The sequence below is a fragment of the Physeter macrocephalus genome, unplaced genomic scaffold (genome assembly GCF_002837175.3).
Source record: "Physeter macrocephalus isolate SW-GA unplaced genomic scaffold, ASM283717v5 random_107, whole genome shotgun sequence".
Taxonomy (NCBI): domain Eukaryota; kingdom Metazoa; phylum Chordata; class Mammalia; order Artiodactyla; family Physeteridae; genus Physeter; species Physeter macrocephalus.
The window spans coordinates 5,321-31,747 of NW_021145388.1; the positions used below are offsets into that span (position 1 = coordinate 5,321).

At 61.0% G+C, this 26,427-nt stretch overlaps 1 protein-coding gene across 9 annotated transcripts; it reads left to right on the forward strand.

Annotated features, from left to right (window-relative positions):
* Positions 1-310: 310 nt before the first annotated feature.
* On the forward strand, positions 311-26,315 carry RHBDF2 (rhomboid 5 homolog 2). 9 transcript variants are annotated; one of them, XM_055082376.1, is made up of 19 exons: positions 311-408; positions 12,332-12,533; positions 15,764-15,921; positions 16,703-16,830; positions 18,214-18,409; positions 18,494-18,697; positions 19,617-19,745; positions 20,119-20,237; positions 20,397-20,591; positions 21,672-21,783; positions 22,005-22,079; positions 22,263-22,424; positions 22,821-22,930; positions 23,079-23,142; positions 23,237-23,331; positions 23,561-23,636; positions 23,872-23,972; positions 24,151-24,304; positions 24,998-26,315. In XM_055082376.1, the coding sequence occupies exons 3-19, from the start codon at positions 15,778-15,780 to the stop codon at positions 25,415-25,417; spliced, it is 2,484 nt and encodes an 827-aa protein (XP_054938351.1). In that variant the 5' UTR covers positions 311-408; positions 12,332-12,533; positions 15,764-15,777; the 3' UTR covers positions 25,418-26,315. The 9 variants fall into 9 exon arrangements, with proteins under 9 accessions (XP_054938351.1, XP_054938355.1, XP_054938354.1 ...); XM_055082377.1 differs by lacking the exon at positions 311-408 and adding an exon at positions 841-899; XM_055082378.1 differs by lacking the exon at positions 311-408 and adding an exon at positions 1,259-1,313.
* Positions 26,316-26,427: the final 112 nt, after the last annotated feature.

A 26,427-nucleotide genomic window follows, 5' to 3' on the forward strand; every position in this document is an offset into this window, starting at 1 on the left:
TGAGCGCTTTCCTCTGCGTCCGCTGCAGGCACCCGTGTGAACCAAGGTTCTGCCCCGTCAGGAAGGTCTGTGTCGTGCGGACAGAGGCATCGCGGGTTTTTACCGGGTCTGCCCTAAAGGAGACTCCTGTAACTCCTTCAGAGACCCCGCCGCCCACACAGGCACTCAGTGAGGGCTTCTCCTAGTAGCAAAGCCTAGGCACCCTCCTGTCATCTGCGCCAGCTCTGGACTTAATGCCGAGGGCGGGTGGGGGCGGGGGAAGTTGAGCAAGACCTGGTCTCAGCTTCGGAAGGAGCTTCCGCCTCGGGAGGATGCGAGGAGGGCGCGTTCGCCCTACAGGAGAGGCGAGGGCAGTGGCGGAGATCAGAGAAGGCGTCCCGGAGGCGGGAGCTGCAGCAGGACTTGTAGGTGAGACCCTCCAAATGTGTTTCAGGGAAAGGGTGAGGGCTGAAAGTTTCGAGGGAACAGGCCCGTTTGGCCTAAGGATGAAGGCTCTGGAGGGAGGGGTATGGAAGGTAGCTGTTATTTATTGGAGTGGTTTTTCTTGGGGGTTGACCTGATGATGGCACTTCAGACCTAGATTATACGCTTTGTCGGGAGAGGAGAGGACGGCGCCCGGAAAAGACCAGCTCCGGCGGAAAATAGGGCTCTGCCCAGGCGGGGACACCACTAGGCCGACCGCAGCAGGGAAGCGCGAGCCGGGAGCAGCAGACTAGTACACTTGCGTCTGGGACCGAGCGGGGCCCGGCGGGCCCGCCCCCGGGCGCCAGGCCCCGCCCCCCGCCCGCGCGCAGGTAGGGAAGAGGCGGAGCGCTGGGGCCCCGCCCCCAGGAGCCACCGCCCAGGCGCCGGCAGGCGCCGCTAGGAGCTGAGTCCCGGGAACTTGGGGCCGCAGGGAGGTGAGCGCGGGGCGACGGGCGGGGCCGGGTTCGCGGCAGCCGGGCTCCGGGCCCCGGAGGGGCCGTGGGGTCGCGCCCGAGCATGCCCTGGGGCGGCGGTGCGCGGCCGGCGAAGGGGCCGGCGCTGCGGAGCCCTCGGGCCCCACGTGGGCCGAGCCCGAGGCCAGAGGCCGGGTCTCGACTCGAACGGGGCCGCTGGACCGGGTCTGCCGGCCCCTGGGACTCAGCTCGGACAAGACGCCTAAGGGGTCCCTGGGCCACGGGTCACCAGAGGTGGGGGCATGCTGATTGGACAGAAGTTTAAAGTCCCGGGAGGAAGAGAGGGGACAGCCCCAGGGCAGGACCGCGCAGTCCCGCCTTCCTCCCAGAAGCGCCTGGAATTCATACCTTCCCCTCCCCTCCCGTTTCTCCTGGGTGAGTTGCCGCGGTCGGGGCGGAGTTTGTCCATTCAGTCTAGCAGAGGTGGAAACAGGTGCGGGAGGGTGGGCTCACAGCCTGGCTGGACCAGAGCTCAGAAATTGGACCCAGGACTCCTGACTTCTGGACGGAGGGGCTTGGAAAGGCTGCCCCTCCTCCGTTCCCCCAGGGCACTGTGTTGGGTTAGAGAGGAGTATGTCCCTAGAGTATAAACCCACCACCCCAGGGCAGAGGGGAGCCCAGGTCTCAGCCTAACTGGGTGAAAGGCCAAGGGGGAAGGCCTAGAATTGGCGCCCCTGAGAGGGAGTGTCTAAGGAGGCGAGGGCTTGCGGGTTTGACCCCACACGTGGACTGGCTTCTCTTTCCCAATGGCTATAGATTTAGGACCCTGGGTGGGTGGCTTAACGAGCCCAGAGTCTGCGTTATGTCACTGTGACTTGCTGTAGGTAAAGCAGAGCGAAGAGTGGAAAGTGAAGCTTCTTTTAAAGCAGTGGTCCTCAGCAGGGGGTGATTTTTGCCTGCCAGGGGACATTCGGCAGTGTCTAGGACATTTTGGCTGTCACGACTCCGGGGAGGGGGTCTCGGGTGTAGAGGCCAGGGTTGCTGCTAAACATCCTGCAGTGCACGGGGAAGCTCCCACCCCCCAAAGAATTACTCAGCCCCAAGTGTCAGTAGTGCTGTACTGAGGTTGAGCAACACTGGTGCAGTACCCGGACCGCCAAGTTACTTCTCATTGACTGCCCCTCCCTGCCTCAGCTTCCCCAGGGGTTAGAGGAGGAACTTGGAATAAGCCTAAATGAGATAAGCGGTAAGGAGGTGTGAGGGCAGTTATGCCCTAGCAGCAGGCCTCCCTGGGTGCCACAAGCCTGCCTCTTCCCTGCTTAAACCATGAGCCCTGCAGGAAGCAGTTCTGGGTGCTCTGGGGGAGGCGCTGGGAACAGGGGCCCTCTCACAGCTCTGTCCTGGAGTGTTTCACCCCTAGGGCACCTCCCACACAGGGTGAGCCAGGGCAACCCTGGAGGTCGAATACCCCTATGGGGGGGCGGGGCGCGAGCGCTGTTCTCATAGGTTTTCCCAACGCTGGACTGCTAGGTGGGCCTGGACTCCTGACGCCATGTGACCAGCTGTAATTTTCCCTTCTGAACGCACACCTAACTCCTCAGTCACTTACACCAGGAAAATAACATCCGAGGAATAACAGGGAGCCTAATTCCTTGCGGCTCCCCAATCTGCTTCTCTCCTGCAGTAGAAAGTTCCACCGTGGCTCTGGGAACCCTGGGTGAGACAAGAGGCCCAGGGTGGGCCCAGCTGCTGGTGGAGTGATGCGCCCCCTGCTCATGGTGTTAGCACCAGTGAGAGATGGAGGACAGCAGAGCCACAGGCCTGGGCTTCCCCCAGTAGGCATGACTTTGAATTATTTGGGTTGGACTCAAGGAGTATGCTCCCGCTTTGCAGGGAATTGGGGCGGGGGGCTGTCACAGAGGGGCAGGATGGGATGAAGCAGCCGTTCATGCCCAGGAGCCCAGGCCACCTCACTGCCCTCCCTTCCCACTTCCTGACAATATCCATCCCTCCTTCCCCCCCACCATCCTGTTCACTTCTGGACCCTGGCCTCCTGACCTGGGAACCCTGGTGGGGTCAGAGGGCAGGTGGCAGTTTCTGGTTTGACCTTTGCTTTTTGGATCTTTTAAGTTTAAAAGGCTGGAGTGAGACTTTCATCTTTGCAGCTGAAAAAAACAAAACAACCCCATAACAGTGACCCCCATCTGTTGTGTGCCTCTCAAGGCAGAAAGCAGCATTCAGACTTGGACAAAGCTGTTCAGGAGGTAATTGTCAGGGCCTGACATTGAACCTGGGCTGTCTGTTCCCAGGCCCAGCCCTGAAACCTTCTGCCACCTGCCAGCAAAAGAGTACCAGGTGACTCCTACCTGATTTGCTCATTTCTGAGCTGCAGCCATACCTGGCGTAACACACGCGCACATATGCACACAGGCACACGCTCATTGCCTAGGAGGGGACTCCTGGCCCTCGAAGAGGAGGAATAAATCACACCAGAAATGCCCTATGGGAGCCGCTGGGGTCCGAGCCCAGCTCTGGGTCAGTGGTGGTGTTTTCACTGTGGCCAGAGCTCTTCACAGGGTTCCTGTTGATTTGCTGTGTACACTTTTCCCAGGCGAGACCCGAGATGAGAGCAGGAAGTCAGGGGTGTATGTTTGTGCATGTGACTTGGATGAGCCACCTGGCGCTTCCCTTTGGGTCAGGATGAGCGGTTGCGGATTGGGGTGGCCCTGGCCCCCTGCCTGCCCCCTGGTGCTGCATCAGGGGAGATGTACTCTCGAGGGTGCAGTTCCCCTTGGGTCTCTGTGACACCCACTCTGGAGCAGGCCTCAGTGTTGCCCTGGCCACCGTGGGGATTTCCAGAGTGAGCTCACGCCTCTGCTCCCAGTTTCCCATCCGGCTGGGCCAGGCGGGGGGAGGAGTGGCGGGGACGTCAGTGCAGGCTGACCTAGCGCGTGGTGACCCCGGCAGGGAGGCTGCCAGGCAAGAGCAGCTCTCAGGACTGGCATAAAGGAAACAGTTTCTTCTCAACTTCAGGGAAGTACAGACAGCCACTGTGTCCTCATTCCCTCATGCAGTAAGTTTATCCAGGGACCCAGATGCAAGACTTGAGGTTTCACAGCTACAGGAAGGCACATTCCAAGCCCCTCTAGGAAAGCTGTTGGGGCTAAGCGGGCAGGGCAGACGAGGTGGGCCCATCAGGGACGCTGGTCTGGAGGGTGTGGGGTAGCAGTGGGAGCGGGTGATTCCCATCTTGGGGAGCCAAGAAGCCAGGCCCAAAGGCTGGCAGGCCCCTGGGCTATGAGAGTGTGGTCAGTAGGATGGGGGTCACTTAAGTAGTCCGTGCCTCAGTTTCCCCAGGGCTCACAGTAGTCTGCTTGGGAGGGTTGCTGTGAGGATTCCAGTGGTGATTCATGTAGAGCCTGGGCAGGTGCCCGGCTGCCCTAGGCGTGCAGTGAGGGAGCTGTCACAATAACAGGAACGTGTCTGTGTGCCCTTGGCACAGACTCATGGTGATGCCAGAGGTCTTACCTCGTCTCATGGGCTGTTGGGGGGATGAGGTGAGAACGTGCTGCAGAATGGCAGCACTGCTGTTATCCTGCAGAAGTGGTTGTGTCTGGGGGGCAGGGGAACCTCAGCACCGCGGAGGCCATGGGAACAGTGGGTGGGTTTCGATCTGGGAGTGGAGGATCAGGCTGTGAACTGCTGGCCCCCGCCCTCCAGCATGTGTGTCATGATGGTGGGGGGGGCGTGGTCGTGGAGGCCGTGACCTTCAGCCCTCGCTTCCTCTGGCCGGGCTCCTTGGAGCTGGGAGCGGGGTAAGCTTGGTTTTCTCTGCCTCCCACGTGTGGCCCCGGAGCTTGTGACGAGAGGGTCCTCGGGGTCCTGCCCGGCTGCCAGCAAGAAGCACCTTTTCCCTCTCCTGGTGGTTCTCCCCAGGTCATGCCTCTAGAGTGGGCCCCAAAGGCCTGGAAGAGAAGGTGGGAGAGCTGCCGTGGGACCGGCCAGAGGGCTTGGAACTGCAGTCTGGCCTGAGCCCTGGCTGTGTAGCTCATGGCTTTATCAGCCAATGACAATCGTGAGATAAGGACAAGGGTGAGGAAATGGTTGTGAAAGCCCTTCGAGGAGCTGGGAAGTGCCATCAAGCCTTAGGTGATGCCATTTCTGCTTGGGGGGCTGGGAGGGACTCATGAGTCAAAGGCCTGTGCACCTAAAGCGCGCACGCAGCACCTGAGTCAGCACCCCCCGCCCGTCCTTTTGCCACTTTGCTTGACCAGTTCCAAGGTGGCAGGAGTGCGCGGCCCCACCACGTAACTGTGTAACCTTGGACAGGTGACTTCACCTCTTTGAGCCTCAGTCTCCCTACCTGTCGGACAGAGATCTGGCCCCTCTGGAACTCTTGGCTCAGATGTAGAAACCAAGTGAGCGATGGTGGCAGAGGTCAGCTGGGAATAATAGAAGCTACCAGTTAGCAGCCACCAACTGTGTCCCAGGCACTGTGCACTCATGATCTCGTGTCATCCCTGGGGATGGGGGCTGCATCGTATCATTTTGCAGCAGAGGAAACTGAGGCTCAGGAGTGATAACTTGCCCAGTCTCGCAGCCGGTAGGTGGCCAAGCCAGGGTTTAAGCCCTGTCTCCAGCTCCCCAGCCCGCATTTCTCAACAAGAGAACGCCTACAGCTCCAAGGCAAGATAGGGGGATGGGGTTGGTGACGTGCGTGCGAGGAGAGCTCCCCTGCTCTGAGTGGCCTGGATGGCCCATGTCCATGTGCCCCGAAGCCCTCACAGTAGCCTTTGGGCTGGGGCCCGCCTCTTCCAGGGAAGGAACAAGCCCCAGGGCAGGATTCTGGGAAGTCTGGTTTATTAGCTCCTTAATGACTGTTTACAGCTGAAAAGTGTTTGCCTGGCATGTTCCCTCCCTGCTGACAGCGGACCTGGGCCTCTAGAGGTGAGGGGCACCCAGTGCCCTGTCCTGAGTGTGTCGAGGTGAGGGACTCAGGGCAGCCCAGGGCCTGACTCCCGGCTGAGCGGCACTGGGTGAGGCGCTCACCTCTCTGTGGGGTACAGTCAGACTTTGTCCCGCAGCAGCCTGTGCCCCCAGGGCGACCCCCAGCTAATGGTGACAAAGCCACCTAGATTCCAGACCCCTGGGAGACTCCTTAGCGTCTTACGCATAAACATACTGAGGCTCAGAGATGCCAAGCGGCTTGCCCAGGATCACACAGCGGTTAGGGCTGGGACTCTGACCCTTTCTCCCCCAGTTGGACAGTGTTTTCATTGTCTGGAGCCAGGCCACGAGGAGTGGGTGGAAGTTGGGTGGACTCCACGCTTGCAAGCACGAGACAGAGGCCTGCTCTGTGTGCCGAGGTTAGTCGTGTCTGGAAACAGCCTGGTCACACCTCGGGGTGTGGGAGCCCCCAGCAGGAGTGAAATGGGCCTCTCCTGCTCCCCCACCCATGCTGCACCCCATCCTCCCCCCACCACTGAGCACGCGCTAAGCCTCTGCCTGTTCCAAGGTCCAGTGGAAACCCAACTCCCACTACCTCAAGATCCCAAGAGAGGCAAATCCTCATGAGTGTTTGGAGCAAAGCCTGCTTCACATCAAACCTGGGACAGCGTGGTGCCCAGAGGTGTCTGATCCCTCTCCAGGATCCCTCCTGTGCCCTGGTGTCTGGCCTGGAAGGACCAGAACCTTCTGGACCCCTAGGGGCCACTTCTGACTCCTCTCCTTCACAGCAATGCTCAGGGAACAGCAGGATTGGGACAGAATAGGCCACCTTCCCAAAGGAGGCTGCTGGGTAGAGCATCCTAGGAGCATCCTAGGACCCGGCCACTCTGCTCCCTTCCCGCTGTTCTTAAGCTGCCCTCGGCCCCCAGGCTCTGGAAGCCGCTACTGCCTGGGGTCTGGAAGGTCTCTGCTCAACTTCTCTCCCCTGATCTGCTTCCATCAGCAGCTTCTGGAGTCCAGAGATTCCCAGAGGGGCCTGTGGGAGGGCACCCCGGTGGGCAGGGCCCAGCACTGTGGTCAGTTGGGGAGATCTGGTGGCACTTCCACTTCCAATAATGCCTGTCCCTGTATGTTGCCAGCAGCTGCCACACCTTAGGACGTGGGGACATGGGGCTCGGGCACTCCCAGCTGGCTTTCTGGAATTGGGGTCCCCACAGAAGATGGGGGTATTCACATCTCTGCCAGCCCCGCTGGCGTGTGGTCCTAAGAAAGCCTCCGGGCGGGACAGGTGGGGTTGGGAACATGGCAACCCGTTCTCCTCACACCCACACGCTCTTGGCGGGCACTGGGTTCCCGGCTGCCACCAAGAGCATGTGCCCAGCTCCCACTTCCCGTGTCTGTGGTCGGCCGTGACGCCCAAGCCACTCTAACTGGGTCACGGGGAGCCCAGGGCCTGGGGTCTGATGGGGAAGGTCACCAGGTCCCTGAACCTGTCCCCAGGTTCTTTATCTTCTAGAGTTTGAGCAAAGCCGTTCAAGGTGGAGGCGATATCGGGGCCTCCCCAGGCCAGGGCCCTCTGTGAGTGGGGCCTCTCCCCTGTGGCTGGAGCACAAACCCACGGGTGGTTTCATTTTGCCTCTCCGTCGGGGGCAGCTAGGCTGACGGGTGAGCGTGCGCTGGGGCAGCCTGTGAAGTGTGTCTGCCGACTGGCACCTCTAGGGAAGTGGCTGCTTGTCAGGAGGGAGGGGGGCCACAGGGACGTCTCCTGCTGGCTTCTGGAGATAGATCGGCGTCCCCTCCCCCGCTGCCTTCTCTAGCTCTGATGACTGGGTTTGCAGCCTCCAACTGGGACACTTTGCTTCCCTCCCTCTTGGTCTGTCCATTTTTTGTCTTCCTAATCCTGCGTGACCCCCAGCTGGCCACCTTTGCTCCCTCCTGCCCGGCGCTCCTGTCCCCACCGGCTCTCGCCAGGGCAGGGAGGCGTCCGGGGTGAGTCACCGGCCGTGCGGGCCAGTGGGTAGGGAGCCCGGGCGAGGTTGCAGTCTTTACATAAGCTGCTCCCGCCGGCCTCCTGGCAGCCGGAGTGGCTCCGAGATCAGCAGAACCAGGGGTTTCACTGGGGATTGCACCCTGGGCGAGGGCCAGCTTCCTCCTTGCTGCTTTCTAAAAATGATCCAGTTCCCAGAAGGGCTGTGGGGAGGGAAACATCGGGTTTCGGTTTCTGTGACAGGGAAGCCGGGGAGAGAGGCCACTTCCTTGCCCCCCGCCCTCACCCCGACATCCTGTGATTCAGTGGGGGACAGGCAGGTCCCAGCGGCCCTGGCCGCCTCCCTTCCCTGCAGACCGGCTGCCCACCCACCGCCAGCTGGGAGGAGCCTCTGGGCCAGGTGGGGTTTCTTCCCTTCCTCTGTTCAGGGGGCCTGAGGCCCTCCCCGTGGGGGGTCCCGTAAACTTCCTGACCATGGCTCGTGGTGGTTCAGAAAGCCTGTTTCCCCTCTGGAGGGGCTGCTCGCCCCTCCTCCAAGGGCCCCTCCCTTCTCTGTGTCCCCATTTCTGACCACACGCAGGCTGAGTCCTCGTGTCAGTCGCCTGCTTCCGACTCATGAGGTCCTCACAGCCGGGGGTATGGAGAATCCATCCACCGATAGCAAGACCAGGGGAGCCTTCAGAAACCTGCTAGTGTGTCGGTGGCGGGCGGGTGGAGAGGGAAGGTGGGCGCCGGAGCCAGACTCCTCGGGACAGCGGGAGCATACGTGGGGGCAGGTGGGGAGGGCACGGTGGGCCCGTGCAGCCTGGGGAGGGAGCACCCTGCCTGCATGTGCCCTGGTGGTGCTGTGGTGGGGGACCCGCCGGGGGGGCCCGGCTCACCCTGGCTGTGGCTGCCGGGACCGGGCTCAGCTGGCCGTGCCCAGCTCCACCCTTTGTGGGGAAACCGGCTTCCCCGGCGGCACCAGCTTGTAGTTTCTGAGTCTGTGTTTCTGCCATATGTGCCTGATCCTGGCTGCTGCTAAAGGGGTTATGCTACTGGGTGTGGGCACGGTGGTGGTTCAGACCCTGGGTCGGTCAAGCCATGGCTGCCGCCAGGTGATGTGCGCTGCTTCTTTGGATTTGCACCCCTGCTACCCCGTGCTGGACCCCCAGCCTCTACCCAGGGCCCTTTGGGGGTCTCCTGGGTATCCTGGGGCTGAAGACCCTTTTCTGGGGAAGGCCCCGCCGAAGCCACAATTTTTGCGGGCAAGTGACGGTGGCCCAGCTGGGTGGTGTCCCAGGATATCACAATTTCCTCTGCAGTGAGCAAGCACTTTTGGGGCACGGGAGATAAGGGGTGGGCGGGGCGGGTGCTCCCAGCGTTGCAGCACTTTTTCTGTCTGGTCTCTGCCGTCTGGGCTGCTCCACGCCCTGGACTTGGGTTACGCGGGTGCCCAGAGTGGGTCCCACGACCCCTGCATCTGCCCCAAGCACCTGCCACCCCCTCCCCCTCCCTCCCTGAGCCCCGAGGCAGGGGCTGGGCTTCTGGTGCACCTGCCTACCATCTCTGCGCAAGTTGGGGGCACACGGTCTCAGGAGCAGGCCCTCCCGTCTGTGGTGGAGAGCGGCTGGGGCAAAGTGGTGTGTTTTTGTGTTTTTGTGTTTTGGCTGTGCCCTGCAGCATGCGGGATCCGAGTTCCCCAACCAGGGATCGAACTCGTGGCCCCTGCAGTGGAAGCGCGGAGGCTTAACCACTGGACCGCCAGGGAAGTCCCCAAAGTGGTGTTTTTATGCCAAATGTGTGGGCCTCACGTGTGTCAAAGCTGGGCCATCGCCTTGTCCAATCCCTTCGCTTAACAGAGAAGGAAACTGAGGCTGTGCCGGTCAAGCTGCTTACAGGCCAGGGCTCCCGGCACCGCCCTGTGAAGATGGTTACACGGCTCCCCGGGAAAGTGTGCCCCAGCCCTGTCTCTGCTCTCCAGGGCCGCGCCTCTTCTCTTTGGGACCCCTAGGGTTTCCCTGGGGCTGGTCCGGTCTCCCCAGTCCTTCGGCCTTGGATCGAGTCCGCCCTTCTTCCTGTCAGAAGATGGGAACAGATGCCAGCAGCACAGCAAGTCCTGGGCTAGGGGGTCCCAGCCAGGGGTGGTATGGCCTTGGGATGGGAGGGCTAGTTGGGGAATCTGGGCTGTGCTGGAGAAGGGGGGAAACGGGAGGTCCTCTGGGGACTCATCCTGGGACAGCATCCTCCATCCTCGGCTGGGCAGTGGTCACAGAGCAGGGGTGGGGCAAGCAGCACTCGGTAGAGCCTTCCAGAATGAGCCACTTCCTGGGCTGGCTGCAGGATTGTGGAAGACAGTTTCTGTTCAGGGTCAGTGTGGACTGACCATCTGCAGCCATGCATGCGCCCACCCTCTCCCCCGCCTTCCATCCGGTTAGCCATTAACGGGGCTAACTGGGTTGTGGACCCTGTGCTGCCCAGGGGTGGGGGGGAGATACCTACATGTAGGCAAATCTCTGTAGGATGCTGAGAAAGTGGTTGATTTTGGCCGGTGGTAATACGACAGGCTTCCTGGAGGAGATGACACTTTACCCTCCTTAAAGCAGCTGGTAGGTGTTGGCGGGGCAGATGGGGTGGAGCCTGGTGGGCCAGGTGCAGGGCCTCAGATGAGATGAAGCAGGAGCCTGGGGAGCTGCGGGGGACGTGGTGTGTCCAGTGGGGTGTGGGGCAGGTTTTGAAGGGCACTGGTGTTGACCATGGGGAGATGTAATCAGCTGTGAGTTCCAGAAGGATCCTGCCTGCTTGGTGACCTTACCCAAGCTCAAACCTGGCAGCCCCACGCTTACCACCAGCCTTCCTCCACTGCACCCCTCCCTCCTCGGTGCCAGTATCCAAGGGCAGTGCCCGCCTGGTGCCCTCTCACTGTACCCTGGTCCCAGAGGAGGCCAAGCTGGAGAACTTTCTGTGCAGGCGTCCCAGGTGAGGCTGTTGTCTTGGAGCTGTCCCCAGAGTGGTGCAGAGTGGCGTCTGAGGCGCCAGCCAGGCCGGCACCACGTCCCGTCTGTCTGTGATCTCCGAGTGGCCTCATCATCCACGGCCTGTCTGCCCTGGGATGCAGGGTCAGAACTCCCTGCGCTTAGGGGTAGAAGGGTGATGTCCAAGTCTTGCTCAGGCCTTAAGCAGGGAGCGTCCTGGGCCTCCAGCTCTGCCTCAGATCCCTCTCTGGCACCCCCTCCACACCCAGAGTTCCTCTCACCTGTCGTTGGACGACTTCAGCAACCAAGTGAAAGACCCCGCGCTCTAATATGTAAAGCCAGAGGGGTGCTGCCCCATGGAATCAGAGGGGAGCCCAGACCCTCCCCCGGCCTCCAGTTCACCCCGTGGCAGCCCCTTGGGCACCTCTGGGTAACCCCAGCCCTCTGAGGAACACAGTTTGCAAAGTGCTGAGATGCTCGACCAAGTTTCCCTCCAGGCTGGACTCTCTACTCTGTCTCCCTGATAGGAGGCTGTCCAGCCCGGAGCGTACCCCAGCTTTAAGGAGAGGGGGCGCCTGTTTGCCGAGGAGACTTCAGGCCCTATAGCCAGAGCAGTTTGAGTCCCAGCTGCTCCCCTTCCTGGCTGTGTGAGCTTGGGCAAGTTACTCAACCCCTCTGAGCCTCCATTCTTATCCACAAAATGGAAGCGATGATAATGTCTACCTCGAAGGGTGTTTTGAGGACAAAGTGGGATAATGCACGCGAAGGGCCGAGCAAGGCCTGGCCCACCTGGGGCCCTGACCCTGTCCTGCCCCCGACGGCCCTTGGGGTTCTATCAGGCCGGGCCTGCCGCGTGCTCTGCCACACGGCAATGTCCCCTATGCGGGACTTCTCAAAAACAAAGGCTTGCCCTGGAGTTGTTTACTTTTTTTGTTTTTTGCACCAAGCTGCATACGTGGCATCTTAGTTCCCCGACTAGGGATAGAACCCGTGCCCCCTGCCGTGGAAGCACAGTCTCTTAACCCCTGGACCACGAGGGAAGTCCACAAGTTGTTCACTTTTTAATCCTTGCTTTTACGTTGTGTGGATTTTACCTTAAAAAAAATATTTAAAGAACCAAAACAACAGCAAAACACTTCCGAATCATTTGAACGCTGCCTTGAATATCTGGCTTACTCTAACTGAAAACAGCTCTCCATCAGAAGATAGCCAATAATGCCTGCGTTTTTTAAAGTTAAATGTTTCTAGTAAAGTTCTGTAGAAACAGGAAAAGAAAGTAGGGACCATCTTGATTATGGTTCCCAGCCCAGAGCCCAAGTCTTTAGGTGGTTTTATTAGGTAAATGCCCAGAGGCTGCTGGCCTCCAGGCACTCTGAAGCATCCAGCTCATCACCACAAGGGCCTTTACTCCAGGGGGAGAAGGAGGAGAATATATCTCTTAACCCCTCACCTATGAAGCTGGTGGAATTATCCCCATTTTATAGAGGAGGAGACTGAGGTCAAGAAGATTAAAAGGTGCAGTAGTCCTGACATGCACCCTTGAGCCTGCCCTCCCTTCCTTATAGGCTGTGAGCACCAAGGGAGCTGCCCTGCTTGACCTGGAGCCATCTGTCCGTCTTTCCTTCTGTCTCTGCATCCATCCACCTCTCCATAGAGCTGAGGCTTCACCCCAGAGCATCTGTGCAGAGTGAGGAAAGGACTAGAGCATGCTCTAAAGTCCTCTGCAACAAGACCCAGGAAGCTGTGAGCTCAGCCCAAACCCTGAAGGTAGGAAGCCGGGTAGCCGAGTGGGCTGGACCCCAGTAGCCGAGTGGGCTGGACCCCAGGTACCAGCTGCTTTGCTTGCTTGCTTATCTGATTTTCAACAAATACGTACTAATGCTGCACGTGGACCAGCACTCTTCTGGCAGTGGAGATGCAGCTGCGAATAAGTCAGAAAGAGGGCAGAGAGGGAGGTGAGCAGGGTGAAGTGATGGAGAGACACATGGGGTAGAGGGGGAGCTGCCTCAGGCAGCCAGGGAGGGCTCCTTGGAGGAGGTGGCACTCAAGCTGGGACCAGAATGATGAGAAAGAGCTACCTGCTCTGCTGTGTGATGATCCCTTCTGGGGAGGAAGGGACCAGCAGGGGCAGAGGAGCAACATTTATGGAGCACCTGCTGGAGACTCTTTTTTTTAACCAGCTTTACTGAGGTATAGTTCACATTTAATTTATATAATTCACATAAAACTCATCCATTTAAAGTGTACAGTTGAATGGGTTTTAGTATATTCACAGGTGTATGTAATCATCACCACTGTCAACTGTAGAACATTTTCATTGTCTCAGAGTGAAACCCACGCCCCTTAGCTGTCATCCTCTAGCCCCCTCCCCCAGCCCTAAGCCATGACTCATCCTTCTGTCTCTATAGATTTGCCTCTTCTGGACTTGTATTTGGACCCCTGGAGTAAGTGGTCTCTTTGTGTCTGGCTTCCTTCACCCAGCATAACGTCCCCCAGGTTCATCCGTATTGTAGCCTGTCTCAACGTGGCATTTCTGTTCCTGGCTGAGTAATAGTCCACTGTGTGGATTTAGCACATTTTCTTTATCCATTTGTATGGTTTTTTTCCCACAGATTATAGTACACTTTAAAAAAAATCTTTGTATTATAGTTGATTTACAATGTGTTAGTTTCAGGTGTACAGCAGGATGATTCAGTTATACGTGTACATTTATCTCTTTAAGATTCTTTTCCTATATAGGTTATTACAGAGTATTGAATAGAGTTCCCTGTGCTATACAGGAGGTCCTTGTTGATTATTTTATGCATAGTGGTGTGTGTATGTTAATCCCAACCTCCTAATTTATCCCTCCCCCCATCCATTTGTATGTCGGTGAGCATTTGGGTTGTTTCCACCTTTGGGCCGCAATGAACGTGCCTCTGTGAACGTTCCTGAACAGATTTCTGTGGCCATGCTGCCTGAGTGTGTGTCATGCGTGCAGTCGTTTGATGCCCAGGACGCCTCTCTCGTGGCGCGAGTTATTCCTCCCTCGTAAGGTGAGGACTTGGGTGACCCATGGTCAAGTGCAGGTCAAGCCCTGGCCACGCGGCTCCAGTCTGTGCTTTTGACCACAACCCCTCGGCACCTCCTCACAGAGGCTTGGCAGGTGCGGGGCGGTGAGGGGCCCAGGGTGGCCTGATGGGGTGGGGAAGGAGCAGGAGGAGACAAAGCCACAAGGGGTCCAGAGGCCCCAGTGAGAAGTTTGGACTTTGCTTTAAGTGAGAGCTGGAGATCCTGGCCTAGCGTGGAGCAGGGAGTGACATGGCATGATGTGCACGTTTCAAAGGTGGATTCTGCCACCATGTGGAAAATGGTCCCGGGGTGGGAGCTCGGGGGGCAGCAGGTAGAGGGGTCTGGAGGCTGTGGTCCTTCAGATGAGAGGCAACGGTGGCTCTTCTAGGAGCTGGACAGAGAGTGGGGAGCGGACAGACTCGGAACAGAGGTGGCTGCTGCGTTGCCCTGCCGTCCCACACCGTCGTCCCATGGCTGGAGGGCTCCTGTGTGACTCTCCCGAGTCCGCAGATGGATGTGAGGTCCCTGGCCTTGTGCGAGGGGAGAAGAAATCAAACCTGCCCCAGCAGCCTTGGGACGTGGGGAGAGGAAATAGCGAAGGATTTTAGCAAGAAAAAGGTCACGGGCAGAGTGAGAGATGAAATGGAGAGAATAGATGAGGCGGAGGTGTTAGTTCTGGTGGGTGAAAGGGGGTGTGGCACGATCGATGGCGTATGGAAAAGCCCCAGGTGGAGGTAAACTGCTGCTTCCTCCTGGCTGGGCCATTTGGCAAGATCCGTTGAAATTCAAGATGCAATTACTCTTCAATCCAGCAACTCCACTCCTAGAGGTTCGTCTTGCGATAATACTGGGACAAGTACACACGGTATAGGCAAGGGTGTTCCTTAACACTGGACATGAATCTAAACAACCATCGGTCTGGAATTAAGTAACTCTTGGTACATTCCACTCAGTGAAACCTTCCCAGTCATCAAGAAAGATCAGGTAAAGCTATCTGTCTGCATTGACAGGGAAGGATGTCCACGCTATAGAAGAAAAGGTATGCGTGCATGTAAAATGTTAAGTACACATGTCCTTTTCCAAGTGCAGAGAGGCACCTGGAGAGGTGTGCACACCAAGCTCTTTCCTGGAACGTGGGGTGACAGGCGGGCCTGTCACTGTTCTCTTTTCTGCTTTACAGTCCTCTGAGTCTTTTTTTATTTTTTTGCAAGGTTCATATATCATCTTTATCATTAAGATATACTCTTCTTCCTCTGTGAAAAGAAAAAAGTACCAGACAGCTGGCAGTTTCAGTTACCTTTGAAAGAGGAACCTGCCAACCCCGGGGGACAGGGACCAGTACGGTGGCTTTCTCATCTACCTGGGAATTAGGCTGAGCTGCTACTTCCTTGCTCAAAGCCCAGGGATCTCTCCTCTGAGAGCCACCTGCTCCCTGCACAGCTGTGGGCCCCTTGTCTGTGGGTTGCCTGGAGCCTTTCTCCTTGTCCTCCTCCAAGCCCTGCCCCCAGGACGAGGGCAGGGCTCTTTGTCCAAGGAAGCTGCCTCTGGCCCCCTGGCCTGCTCTGGCCAGGCTGATGAGGTGGCCAAGATCACGGCAGCTCTGCATCCCTGGCCCTCAACGTTCCTTTCTGGGTGAGGTCCTTGCCTGAAGCAGAGAGACTGGAAATGGAACGAGGTGGTAAGCTGGGGACCTCCCAGACCCCTGCTACCCTGGAATGCAAATGAAGGACGAAAATACACCTTGTCACCATACCCCACCCAGCCCCGAGTCAGTCTCTGCTTCGTGGTTTAGTGTCCAGAGTTAGGTTTGAACCAACTTTCTACACGTCGTTCTCAGTCTGGGCTGCCTGCCCAGATACCACCCTGACACCGTGGACTGTCCCCGTGTCCCCTCCTGTCCTGCCGCCTCTTGACACACCTGTGCCCCCTCCCTGTTTCCATTCCAGCTGCCCCGCCCACCATGGCCTCCGCTGACAAGAATGGCGAGAGCGTCTCCTCGGTGTCCAGTAGCCGCCTGCAGAGCCGGAAGCCACCCAACCTATCCATCACCATCCCTCCGCCCGAGACCCTGGCCCCCAGTGAGCAGGCCAGCGTGCTGCCCCAGGTAAGGGAGCAGCTGGGTGCTCGCCGCCCTGCCACCGGCCACCGCTGTGCCCCCATGGCACCTTTCGGGCAGTTTCACTTCCCGGAGGAGGGCCTTCTGGAGCCACAGCTGCCCTGTGGCCCTGCTGTAGGCTGCACCCCGTCCTTCCTGGCCCCAGACTTCACAGGGGGTGGGCCCTGAACTCAGTCTCCGTCTCGTGGTGGGCCAGGGAAAATAAGAAACACTTGCCAGTTCCGCCTGGGAACTGGCTGTTTCCATTCCCTTGCTCGAGCCCTGGCCCTTCTGCGGGCGGTGGGCTGTCTGTGACTTGGGGGAAGGGGCACGGCGCGCCTGCAGCTTGATCCCAGCGCCTGGCTCCTGCAGGGGGATGGGGGTGAATCAGCGTTACCAGCAGTCCGGACCAGCGCTCCGTAAAGAGCTCATCGAGAACTAGCTGCAAAGCGCGCGGGCTCCCCGCGCAGCCTGGGGCACCGGGGAGGCTGCCTCATGCCGCCCACGCATGCCAAGGGCTCTTTCAAACGTGTAAAGCCAGGCGAGGCCAAGGCTTAGCCACGGCTAAGGCCTAAGGCAGGAGCGCTGGACAGGGAGCCAGGGAAGCGTGTGCTGGGATCGCCGAAGACACTAGAAAATGGCGATTGGACCCTCGGAATGAAAGCAGCTTGGGGTAGACCGGGGTCGAGGTTTGTTCTGTCTGGGTCTTCACATTGGGAGCCACGGCAGAGCCAGCCTGGGACCTGGGCTCCGTGCAGTCACAGCCCGTGCTCCTGCCTGCTGTCCACAGAGGCCCAGGAACCCAGCCTTCCAGAAGAGCGTCAGCCTCCAGGAGCCGAGGGCACGATGGCAGGAGGGCTGCTCGGAGAGGGGCCCCGGCTTCCGCCGACAGGCCTCCCTGTCCCAGAGCATCCGCAAGTGAGCACGCCCGCCACATCCCCACCTCCTCCCCACCCCACCCTGGGCCACCCAGGTCTTGGGACCTGGGCCCTGGGCCCCTTCCCGGGAGGCACAGGCAGGCAGCCCATGTTCCAGGTGGGGAAACTGAGGCCCAGGCTGCTGTGTGCCTGGTGGGAAGCCACAGTGAGGAGGGTCACGGAGCTGGGGGTGGACCACTGCCCTTCAGAGCAGCTCCCGGGGCCTCTTCCCAGCCCAGCCCTCAGACTCTTGACTTGATTCCCCCCTGCCCATCTGGTTCCTGGGCACTGAACCAGGGGTCAAGGGGAAGCTGATCTGCCCCTCCCACTGCGTACACACACACACGTGCCCCGTCACCTCCCCTCCACACACGCATGTGCCGTCACCTCCCCTGCACACACACGTGCCCCGTCACCTCCCCTGCACACACACACGTGCCCCGTCACCGCCCACTGCACACACGCACGTGCCCCGTCACCTCCCACTGCACACACGCACGTGCCGTCACCTCCCCGGTACACACGCACGTGCCCCGTCACCTCCCCTGCACACACACAGTGCCCCGTCACCTCCCCTGTACACACGCACGTGCCCCGTCACCTCCCCTGCACACACACAGTGCCCCGTCACCTCCCCTGCACACACACAGTGCCCCGTCACCTCCCCTGCACACACACAGTGCCCCGTCACCTCCCCTGCACACACACAGTGCCCCGTCACCTCCCCTGCACACACACAGTGCCCCGTCACCTCCCCTGCACACACACAGTGCCCCGTCACCTCCCCTGCACACACACAGTGCCCCGTCACCTCCCCTGCACACACACAGTGCCCCGTCACCTCCCCTGCACACACACAGTGCCCCGTCACCTCCCCTGCACACACGCACGTGCCCCGTCACCTCCCCTGCACACACACAGTGCCCCGTCACCTCCCCTGTACACACGCACGTGCCCCGTCACCTCCCCTGCACACACACAGTGCCCCGTCACCTCCCCTGTACACACGCACGTGCCCCGTCACCTCCCCTGCACACACGCACGTGCCCCGTCACCTCCCCTGCACACACGCTCGTGCCCCGTCACCTCCCCTGCACATGCACGTGCCCCGTCAGCTCCCCTGCACACACGCGTGTGCCCCGTCACCTCCCCTGTACACACGCACGTGCCCCGTCACCTCCCCTGCACACACGCACGTGCCCCATCACCTCCCCTGCACACACACGTGCTCCGTCACCTCCCCTGCACACACACAGTGCCCCGTCACCTCCCACTGCACACACACACAGTGCCCTGTCACCTCTCTGCACACATGGCCTTTCTCTCATTGCGGTCGCCCCCGTGTCACACACCCGTCTGCTCCCCACCCCATCTGCTCCCGCAGGGGCGCGGCCCAGTGGTTCGGGGTCAGCGGCGACTGGGAGCTGAAGCAGCAGCACTGGCAGCGCAGGAGCCTGCACCACTGCAGCGTCCGCTACGGCCGGCTCAAGGCCTCGTGCCAGAGGGACCTGGAGCTCCCCAGCCAAGAGGTGCTCTCCTTCCAGGGCGTCGAGTCTCCAAGACCCTACAAGATGCCCAAGGTGGACTCCAGCGGCGGGTGCGGGGCGGCAGATGACCTGGCCCAGGGCCCAGTTGACTCTGCTCACCACCTCCCTCCCTTCCAGATTGTGGATCCCCTGGCCCGAGGACGGGCGTTCCGCCACCCGGACGAGGTGGACCGGCCCCACGCCCCGCATCCACCCCTGACCCCTGGGGTCCTGTCCCTCACCTCCTTCACCAGCGTCCGCTCCGGCTATTCCCACCTGCCCCACCGCAAGAGGATCTCTGTGGCCCACATGAGCTTTCAAGCTGCTGCGGCCTTGTTCAAGGTAAAGACACCTCTGCCCAGCCTGCTCCCTCTCTCTCCCCGGAGCATCTCTCTCCCCAGAGCATCTCTCTCCCCAGGCGTCTCTCTCCCCAGAGCATCTCTGTCCCCAGGCATCTTCCTCTGTGCAGAGGGCAGTGGTTGCTCCAGGATCCCTGGGCGGGGGCGGGGGGGCGAGTGGCGGTGGCAGCTCAAGCAGCCAGACCCACATCCTTCTAGTTGTCCCTAGTGTGGACAGCTGGTTTCTGCACTGACACATAAGGTGGAAAGTAGGAAGTGAAACGTGCAGGCACCACTCACTGACCTGTGTTTACTGAACCCCCTTACGTGCTGGGCACAGGGGCTACAGAGTGAGTTGAGCCAGTGTCACTGCCCTAGAGGAGCCCTCAGCTCGGGTGAGGGCAGGTGTCACCATTCAGTGTGATAAGTGCTGGGGCCCACCCAGAGGAGGGGCTGGTGTCAGGGAAGGCACTTGAGAAATATAAGGAAAGGTTTGCCAGGAAGGGAACAGCATTGTCAGCAGAGGGAACAGCCTATGCAAAGGCCTGGAGGTAGGAGGGAGTAGCAAGCGGTTTTAGTGAAGGGTGGTTACAAGAGGAATGGCAGGAGATGGGATCAAAAGGTCAGCAGGGGCCTGGTGTGCCGCGCCAAGAAGCCCGTGGGTATAAGGGTGCAGGATGAGTGGTGGGGTGTCAGGTGCCCAAGCCAGAGGGCCAGAGGTCATCAGGGAGAAGTTAAGAGCCAACCATGTAGAGATTGCTGCAGTCAGGCTACACGGGAGCCAGAGCTCAGTCCTGGCGTCTCTCGCACATGCTCACGCTCTGGGCAGGGTCCCACCTCCCCGGACAGATGGGCTTGACAGACTCCTTTGGTGGCAGGGGCACCTGACCTGAGCTTGACGCCCATGCTTCTGTCTGGCACAGGGGCTCTCGGTACTGGATGCCGCAGGACAGCGGTGCCGGGTGGTCAAGCGCAGCTTTGCCTACCCCAGCCTCCTGGAGGAGGATGTGGTCGATGGAGCAGAGACGTTCTACTCCTCATTTTTTAGTAAGGCAAGCATGGGGTGTGTGGGCCCTCGGGGTCGGGGGGCCGGGGTGGGCGGGAGCCAGGAGAGGTCACCCGGCCTCAGTCATGCTCTGCTGGGAGCCCCTGAGACGTGCAAAGGCCCGTCGGTGGGATAGGGGTGCGCCTCGCGGAGCTCCTGGGCCTCCGTCTTTCTGTCGGCGGGGCAAGGACCCCGGGGTGAGGAAGCGTGCCGGCCGGGAAAGCCAGCATCAGGGCCCACGGACACGTGCCTCCTCCCTCCCTCCCAGAGAGCCTGTCCGGCTTTGTCCTGCCCTTAAATTGAGCTGTTGGGGGCAGTGCTGGAGACAGTAACTCCTCACACTGTCTCTTTTTGTGTCCCCGACTCCACACCCACTCCAGGAAGAAATGAGCTCCGTGCCTGACGATGTGTTTGAGTCGCCCCCACTCTCTGCCAGCTACTTCCGGGGCGTCCCACGCTTGGCCTCCCCGGTCTCCCCCGAAGAGGTGCCGATCCCTCCGTGAGTTCTGGGCAGTCGTCCAGGTGGAGGGAGGCGGCACCGTGGAGAAAGAGCCCAGCGACCCTCCCAGGGGGCTTCCCTAGACCACAGGTCCCTCCCGGTCCCCCTCACGGGATGTGGGAGGGGAGGGCACCAGGCTGAGACCACCGTCCTCACCAGGAAGGAGTCTGACCGAGCCCCGGTGCCCACGGCCAGACGCGGCAAGCGTATCGCGTCCAAGGTGAAGCACTTTGCCTTCGACCGGAAGAAGCGCCACTACGGCCTGGGCGTTGTGGGCAACTGGCTGAACCGCAGCTACCGCCGCAGCATCAGTAGTACTGTGCAGCGCCAGCTGGAGAGCTTCGACAGCCACCGGTGAGCCACGCCGGCCCGGGGCCCCGCCCACTCTGTGACGGGGGGGGGGGGGGGGCGGGGGGGCGGGGTCACCGCTCTGGAGAGCCACTCCCGGGAGTAGGCCCAGGGGAGAAGGGCTGAGAGCCATCCAGGAGGGCCCGGGAGCTTCCAGGTTCCCCTGGGGCCCCTCCCAAAGCTCCCCTTGTTGTTCATCGAGCCTTTGGTGAGCACCTCCTGTGGGTCAGGGGAGCAGGGACAGTCCCTAGGGTCACCCTGCAAGCATGCATGTCACCTGGGAAGGGTTGTCGGGTGTTGCTGCCTCTTCTCCACCCTCCCCGCTTTCTGGGCCTGCTCCCTCTGCTGGGCTCCCAGACGGTAGCCCAGCCACAAGTGTTCCCTGGGCACCACCACACAGGCCCTGGAACAGCGGAGCAGGGCGGGCGGGGTAGGTTAGAGGGGCAGTTAGAAGCTGTGACCATAAGTGGAGGGACTGCGAAGAGGCCTGCGCAGAGACCTTGGGGGAAGCCGGAGGATTGGGAAGAGGCCATTCTCAAAGAATGTACCGTTAGCAGCAACCTGATAGGCATTGGACCCTAAATTTAAAAAAATTAAGTGATAGCAGGTGTGGTGAGTGTCCTGGAGAAGCAGGACAGAGAATGGGAGTGAACAGCTGGTGGGGGGGAGTGCAGTCAGGAGGAGCAGCAGTTAGCTGGGCGAAGAGAGACGGCAGGAGCAGCCCAGGCAAAGGAAGCATCGTGTGCAAAGGCCCTGGGGCTGCAGGGATTGGGGTTTGTCCCAGGAACTGCAGGAGAAGGAGAGGAAGGAGGCCAGGGAGGCGGGCAGACGTAGCAAGGCCTCGCAACCAGTGGGGAAGGAGCCATGTTAGACTTTATCCCCAGGGCAGCGCGAAGCCACGGAAAGGATTTAAGCTGGGAGAGACGCATAGAGGTGCATTTTAAGAGTTGCTGTGGAGAAGGATGAGTTGGAGGGGAGTAGTGGAGGGTAGGGAGCAGGGGTGCGCTGTTGGCGGCTGGGTGCCGCAGGGCTGAGGGTCGGGACGTGAGCTTGGCTCCGCTGACCCGAGGCCTCTGCCGCCTGCAGGCCCTACTTCACCTACTGGCTGACCTTCGTCCACATCATCATCACACTGCTGGTGATTTGCACGTACGGTATCGCGCCTGTGGGCTTCGCCCAGCACGTCACCACCCAGCTGGTGAGTGGGGCTAGGGAAGGGGGGCTCCGCCCTGGGGATCCTAGCCTCCCCCAAGAGGCGCCAGCATCTTGGGCCCCCCAGTCCCTCCCACGGCAACAACCTGGCCCAAGCAGGAGGGCGCTCTGGGCTCACCACTGCTTTGCTTCTCAGCCCCTTCCCCGGAGGCCCTTCCCTGGGACAGAGAAACCCCTGACCCCCCCATCCTTCCATCTCTGCACCAGGTACTCAGGAACAAAGGTGTGTATGAGAGCGTGAAGTACATCCAGCAGGAGAACTTCTGGATTGGCCCCAGCTCGGTAAGGGGCCCAGGCAGGGACAGCGTCTCAGCAGGGAGCCTCTGGCCTCTGTCACCCCCAGCTGGGCAGGAAGGGGGTTGGCTTGCCTGGAAGCCCCCCTCATCAGGAGCCCCTAGGGGGAGACCCTCAACAGAGCAGCCAGGTCTGGACCCGAGCTCACTCCCCCCCGCCCTCCGCCCCCAGATTGACTTGATCCACCTGGGAGCCAAGTTCTCGCCCTGCATCCGGAAGGACCAGCAGATCGAGCAGCTAGTGCTGCGGGAGCGAGACCTGGAGCGGGACTCGGGCTGCTGTGTCCAGAATGACCACTCGGGCTGCATCCAGACGCAGCAGCAGGACTGCTCGGTGGGGGCAGAGGCCCTCCGACCCCTGCGGGCCCCACCCTGGTCCCCTGCACCATCTCCACTTGCCCCAGCCTGGGGGAGGGGCCCTTCAAGGGCCGTGTCTACGTTGCCTGTGTCCTTCCTCTGCCCTCCCTGGCATCACACACCCCTGCACGCAGCTCAGCACAGGGAGGGTGCCAACCTCCCCAGCCCCGGGGCAGCGAAAGCTGGGTCTTGGGAGTGTCAGTGCGGGTGGGGGTCTGGGAGATGAGCCTGAGCCCTGGACAGCAGGGCAAGAGCCCCTGCCCTGGAGGGGCCCTGGACAGCAGGGCAAGAGCCCCTGCCCTGGAGGGGCCCTTGCCCCCTCTGATGGTGGTGACCTTGTCCTAGCCATGACCAGCCTGCCTTCATCCTCCAGGAGACTTTGGCCACTTTTGTCAAGTGGCAGGATGATACGGGGCCCCCCATGGACAAGTCTGCGCTGGGCCAAAAGCGGACATCGGGGGCCGTGTGCAACCAGGACCCCAGGTACAGTCCCGGGGGACCCACAGCTGAGCTGAGGAGATGGGGCTGAGTATCATGTGGTGTGTGCCACCCGTGGGATGTTGGCCAGTGGGCGTGGCAGGCTGGGGATGCCGTGGCCCCTCATTTTGCCCCCTCCGACCTCTGCTTCCAGAACCTGTGAGGAGCCGGCCTCCAGTGGTGCCCACATCTGGCCCGATGACATCACCAAGTGGCCGGTGAGCGTCCAGGGAGGAGAGTGGTCTGGGAAGGGTGGGGAGGGCCTGCGTGCCGCTGCACAGCCCCAGCCGCTGTCTGTGCCCCTCCTGGCAGATCTGCACGGACCAGACCAGGAGTAACCGCTCGGGCTTCCCGCACATGGACTGCCAGATCCGGGGCCGCCCCTGCTGCATCGGCACCAAGGGCAGGTGAGCCGGCCTGGGCCCTCTGCCCGGAGCCCCTATGCTCCCCCTCTGTCACCCACCACCCAGCTGGCGTCCTCCCTCCCCACCCGGGGGCCGTCCGTGGTGTGGGCAGGTTCCCGCAGAGGGGCACCGCGCCCTGCCAGTGATACCTGCTGCGGCCGGGCACTGGGCACTAGGCACTAGGGGGCAGGACTCAGGGCCCTGATGTTCGCCTTGCCTCCCTGTCCCCCAGCTGTGAGATCACCACTCGGGAATACTGCGAGTTCATGCACGGCTATTTCCACGAAGAGGCCACGCTCTGCTCCCAGGTGAGGTGGGGGGCTCTCTGGGAGGGAGGGAGGAGGCACGTGTCCGTGGGCCCTGAGGCTGACTTTCCCGGCCGGCACGCTTCCTCACCCCGGGGTCTGGGGGGGCCCTGGGCGCGAGCAGCCAGGCGCAGCAGCCTGCGTGCCCTCCTGCCGCGGGCATCTGGTCCTGCCCCCTGCATCAGGGCCTCGGACCCAGCCGGACCCTAGGCTCTGACTGCCATGCTCTCACCCCCAGGTGCACTGCTTGGACGAGGTGTGTGGGCTGCTGCCCTTCCTCAATCCTGAGGTCCCAGACCAGTTCTACAGGCTCTGGCTGTCTCTGTTCCTCCACGCTGGGTAAGAGGTGCCTCGCTGCCCACCCCCCAGACCCCTGTGGTGCCCGCCCACCTGGACTCCCGGAGGAGGGGCCCCTGGGCCAGGGCACAGCCGGCACAACCTGCCAGACCCCCCTGCTCCCGAAGTAGCTGGCTGGCAGACGGGGCGAGGGGCTGATGCCCGGTGTGTCCCCGCCCAGGGTGGTGCACTGCCTCGTGTCTGTGATCTTCCAAATGACCATCCTACGGGACCTGGAGAAGCTGGCCGGCTGGCACCGCATCGCCATCATCTTCATTCTCAGCGGCATCACCGGCAACCTCGCCAGTGCCATCTTCCTCCCGTACCGCGCGGAGGTAGGGACTCGGGATGCGGCAGGGAGGGCTAGCTCTACTGCTTCCACGCCTCCCGCCTGGCTTGGCCTGAGGGACGCACGGCCCCTGCCATGTCAGGCTCAACAGCGGATGGACAGCTAAGCTGGGGGCTTCCCGGCCAATTCCTTAGTCCGTCCCGAGGCGCGAGGGAGCAGTGGTGCCCCTGGGTCGCGTGTAGAGGTCACCTCCAGAAAGACCTTCTGGACCCCGTCCCTTACTCTGCCTCTTCTCTGCTTCATTTCTCTCCTCGACCACGACCACCGTCTGCCAGCACGTCCCATAGCTACGAGCTGGGCCGTATGAAGTTGCCCTCGTGCAACCGTTCTTGACCCAAAGAAACGGCAGTTTTTTGATCAGTTCAGCCTCACGCCGTGGGCTTGCGCAGTGTCTGTCCATCCCCACGTGCGCTGCCTGGAGCAGCCTGTCCTGCTTATCGCGCTGGGCGTGCGCGTGGTAGGTGCTCAGTGTTGCAGGAAGGGGGCGTGGAACGGGTCCGGCTTTGTTCCAGCAGCTCCAGCTGCACCTCTTCTGCCCCCCGGCCGTCAGGCTCGGGGCCCCCACCCTGGGAGGGGCTCACGGAGAGGATGACCCGGATCCTGGGGCTCCAGGCCTCCCCACAGGCTCCCACCTGGCACCTGGAAGTGACCCTGTCCCCTCCCCATCCACCCACCCCAGGTGGGCCCGGCAGGGTCGCAGTTCGGCCTCCTGGCCTGCCTCTTTGTGGAGCTCTTCCAGAGCTGGCAGCTGCTGGAGCGGCCCTGGAAGGCCTTCCTGAACCTGTCGGCCATCGTGCTCTTCCTGTTCATCTGCGGCCTCCTGCCCTGGATCGACAACATCGCCCACATCTTCGGCTTCCTCAGCGGCCTGCTGCTGGCCTTCGCCTTCCTGCCCTACATCACCTTCGGCACGAGTGACAAGTACCGCAAGCGCGCCCTCATCCTCGTGTCGCTGCTGGTCTTCGCCGGCCTCTTCGCCTCGCTGGTCATCTGGCTCTACGTCTACCCCATCCACTGGCCCTGGATCGAGTACCTCACCTGCTTCCCCTTCACCAGCCGCTTCTGCGAGAAGTACGAGCTGGACCAGGTGCTGCACTGACCACCTGCCTGGCGGGGCCGGCAGCGCTGAGGACACGGGGACTGTGCCCGGGCCACGCTGCCTGCCTGCACAGCGCCCACCCCCGCTCCAGAGACCCTGTGGGGCCGGCCCTGCTCCCGGGAGCTCTGCCCCCAGGAGAGGCTGAGTCTGTGGGAGACGGTCATCAGGCGCGGCTCCTTGGGGGACTGAGGCCCCCCTCCCCCGGGCCCGGGCTGGGGACACTCCGAACATGTGTTTTTCTGCAGCTCAGGGCCCAGGCCCTGACATCACCCTGCTCCCCTGCTGTCAGGACCACTTCCTGGGGGGGTGGGCTCCTTTCTTCCCAAGGTTCCGGGCTGCTGCCCGTCTCCCACCTCTGGCTCTGCTGGTACGTTCCCCCTCCCCGTTGCTGTGAGCCTGCCCTTCTGGGGACCTGGCTGGGGTTCCCACCAGGTTCCCAGCCCTGCCTGGCCGCGGCCCCTTCCTGTTTCCCCTCCCATCTCTGCCCTGTGAATCCACGTCCTGCACTCATCCGTGGCCTGGTGAGCCTGCCCATAACGCTCCGGGTCCAAACCTTCTGGGACAGGGTTTGGCAGCGGTCTGGGGCAGAGAAGGAGCGAAGAGACACAGCTAGACTGGGAAGCCGAGAGCCTCCGCTGTTCTCAGCAAAGAGAGGCTGAACCTGCCCCGCACCCAGGGCCCCCAGCCCCTCCCAGCCCAGTCCCTTCCTTCAAGTCAGTGTTCTGCCTCCTGGGGCTGGACTGACGCCAGCCAGCCCACCATCCTCTGCCTCACTCCTGCCCAGGCGAGGGCGGGGCCACCCCAAGGACCTGTGTCCAGGGGTTGCCCAAGGTCAATCAGGCCTTTTTTTTTTTACCAGTTTATATTATGGTCCTAATTTTTTTTAAGTAACGCTAACTTTGTATGGATGATGTCTGAAATGTATTAAATGATATTCTTTAAGAAAGTATCATTTTTTTTTTTTTTTTTTTTTTTTTTTTTTTTTTTTTTTTTTTTTTTTTTCGGTACGC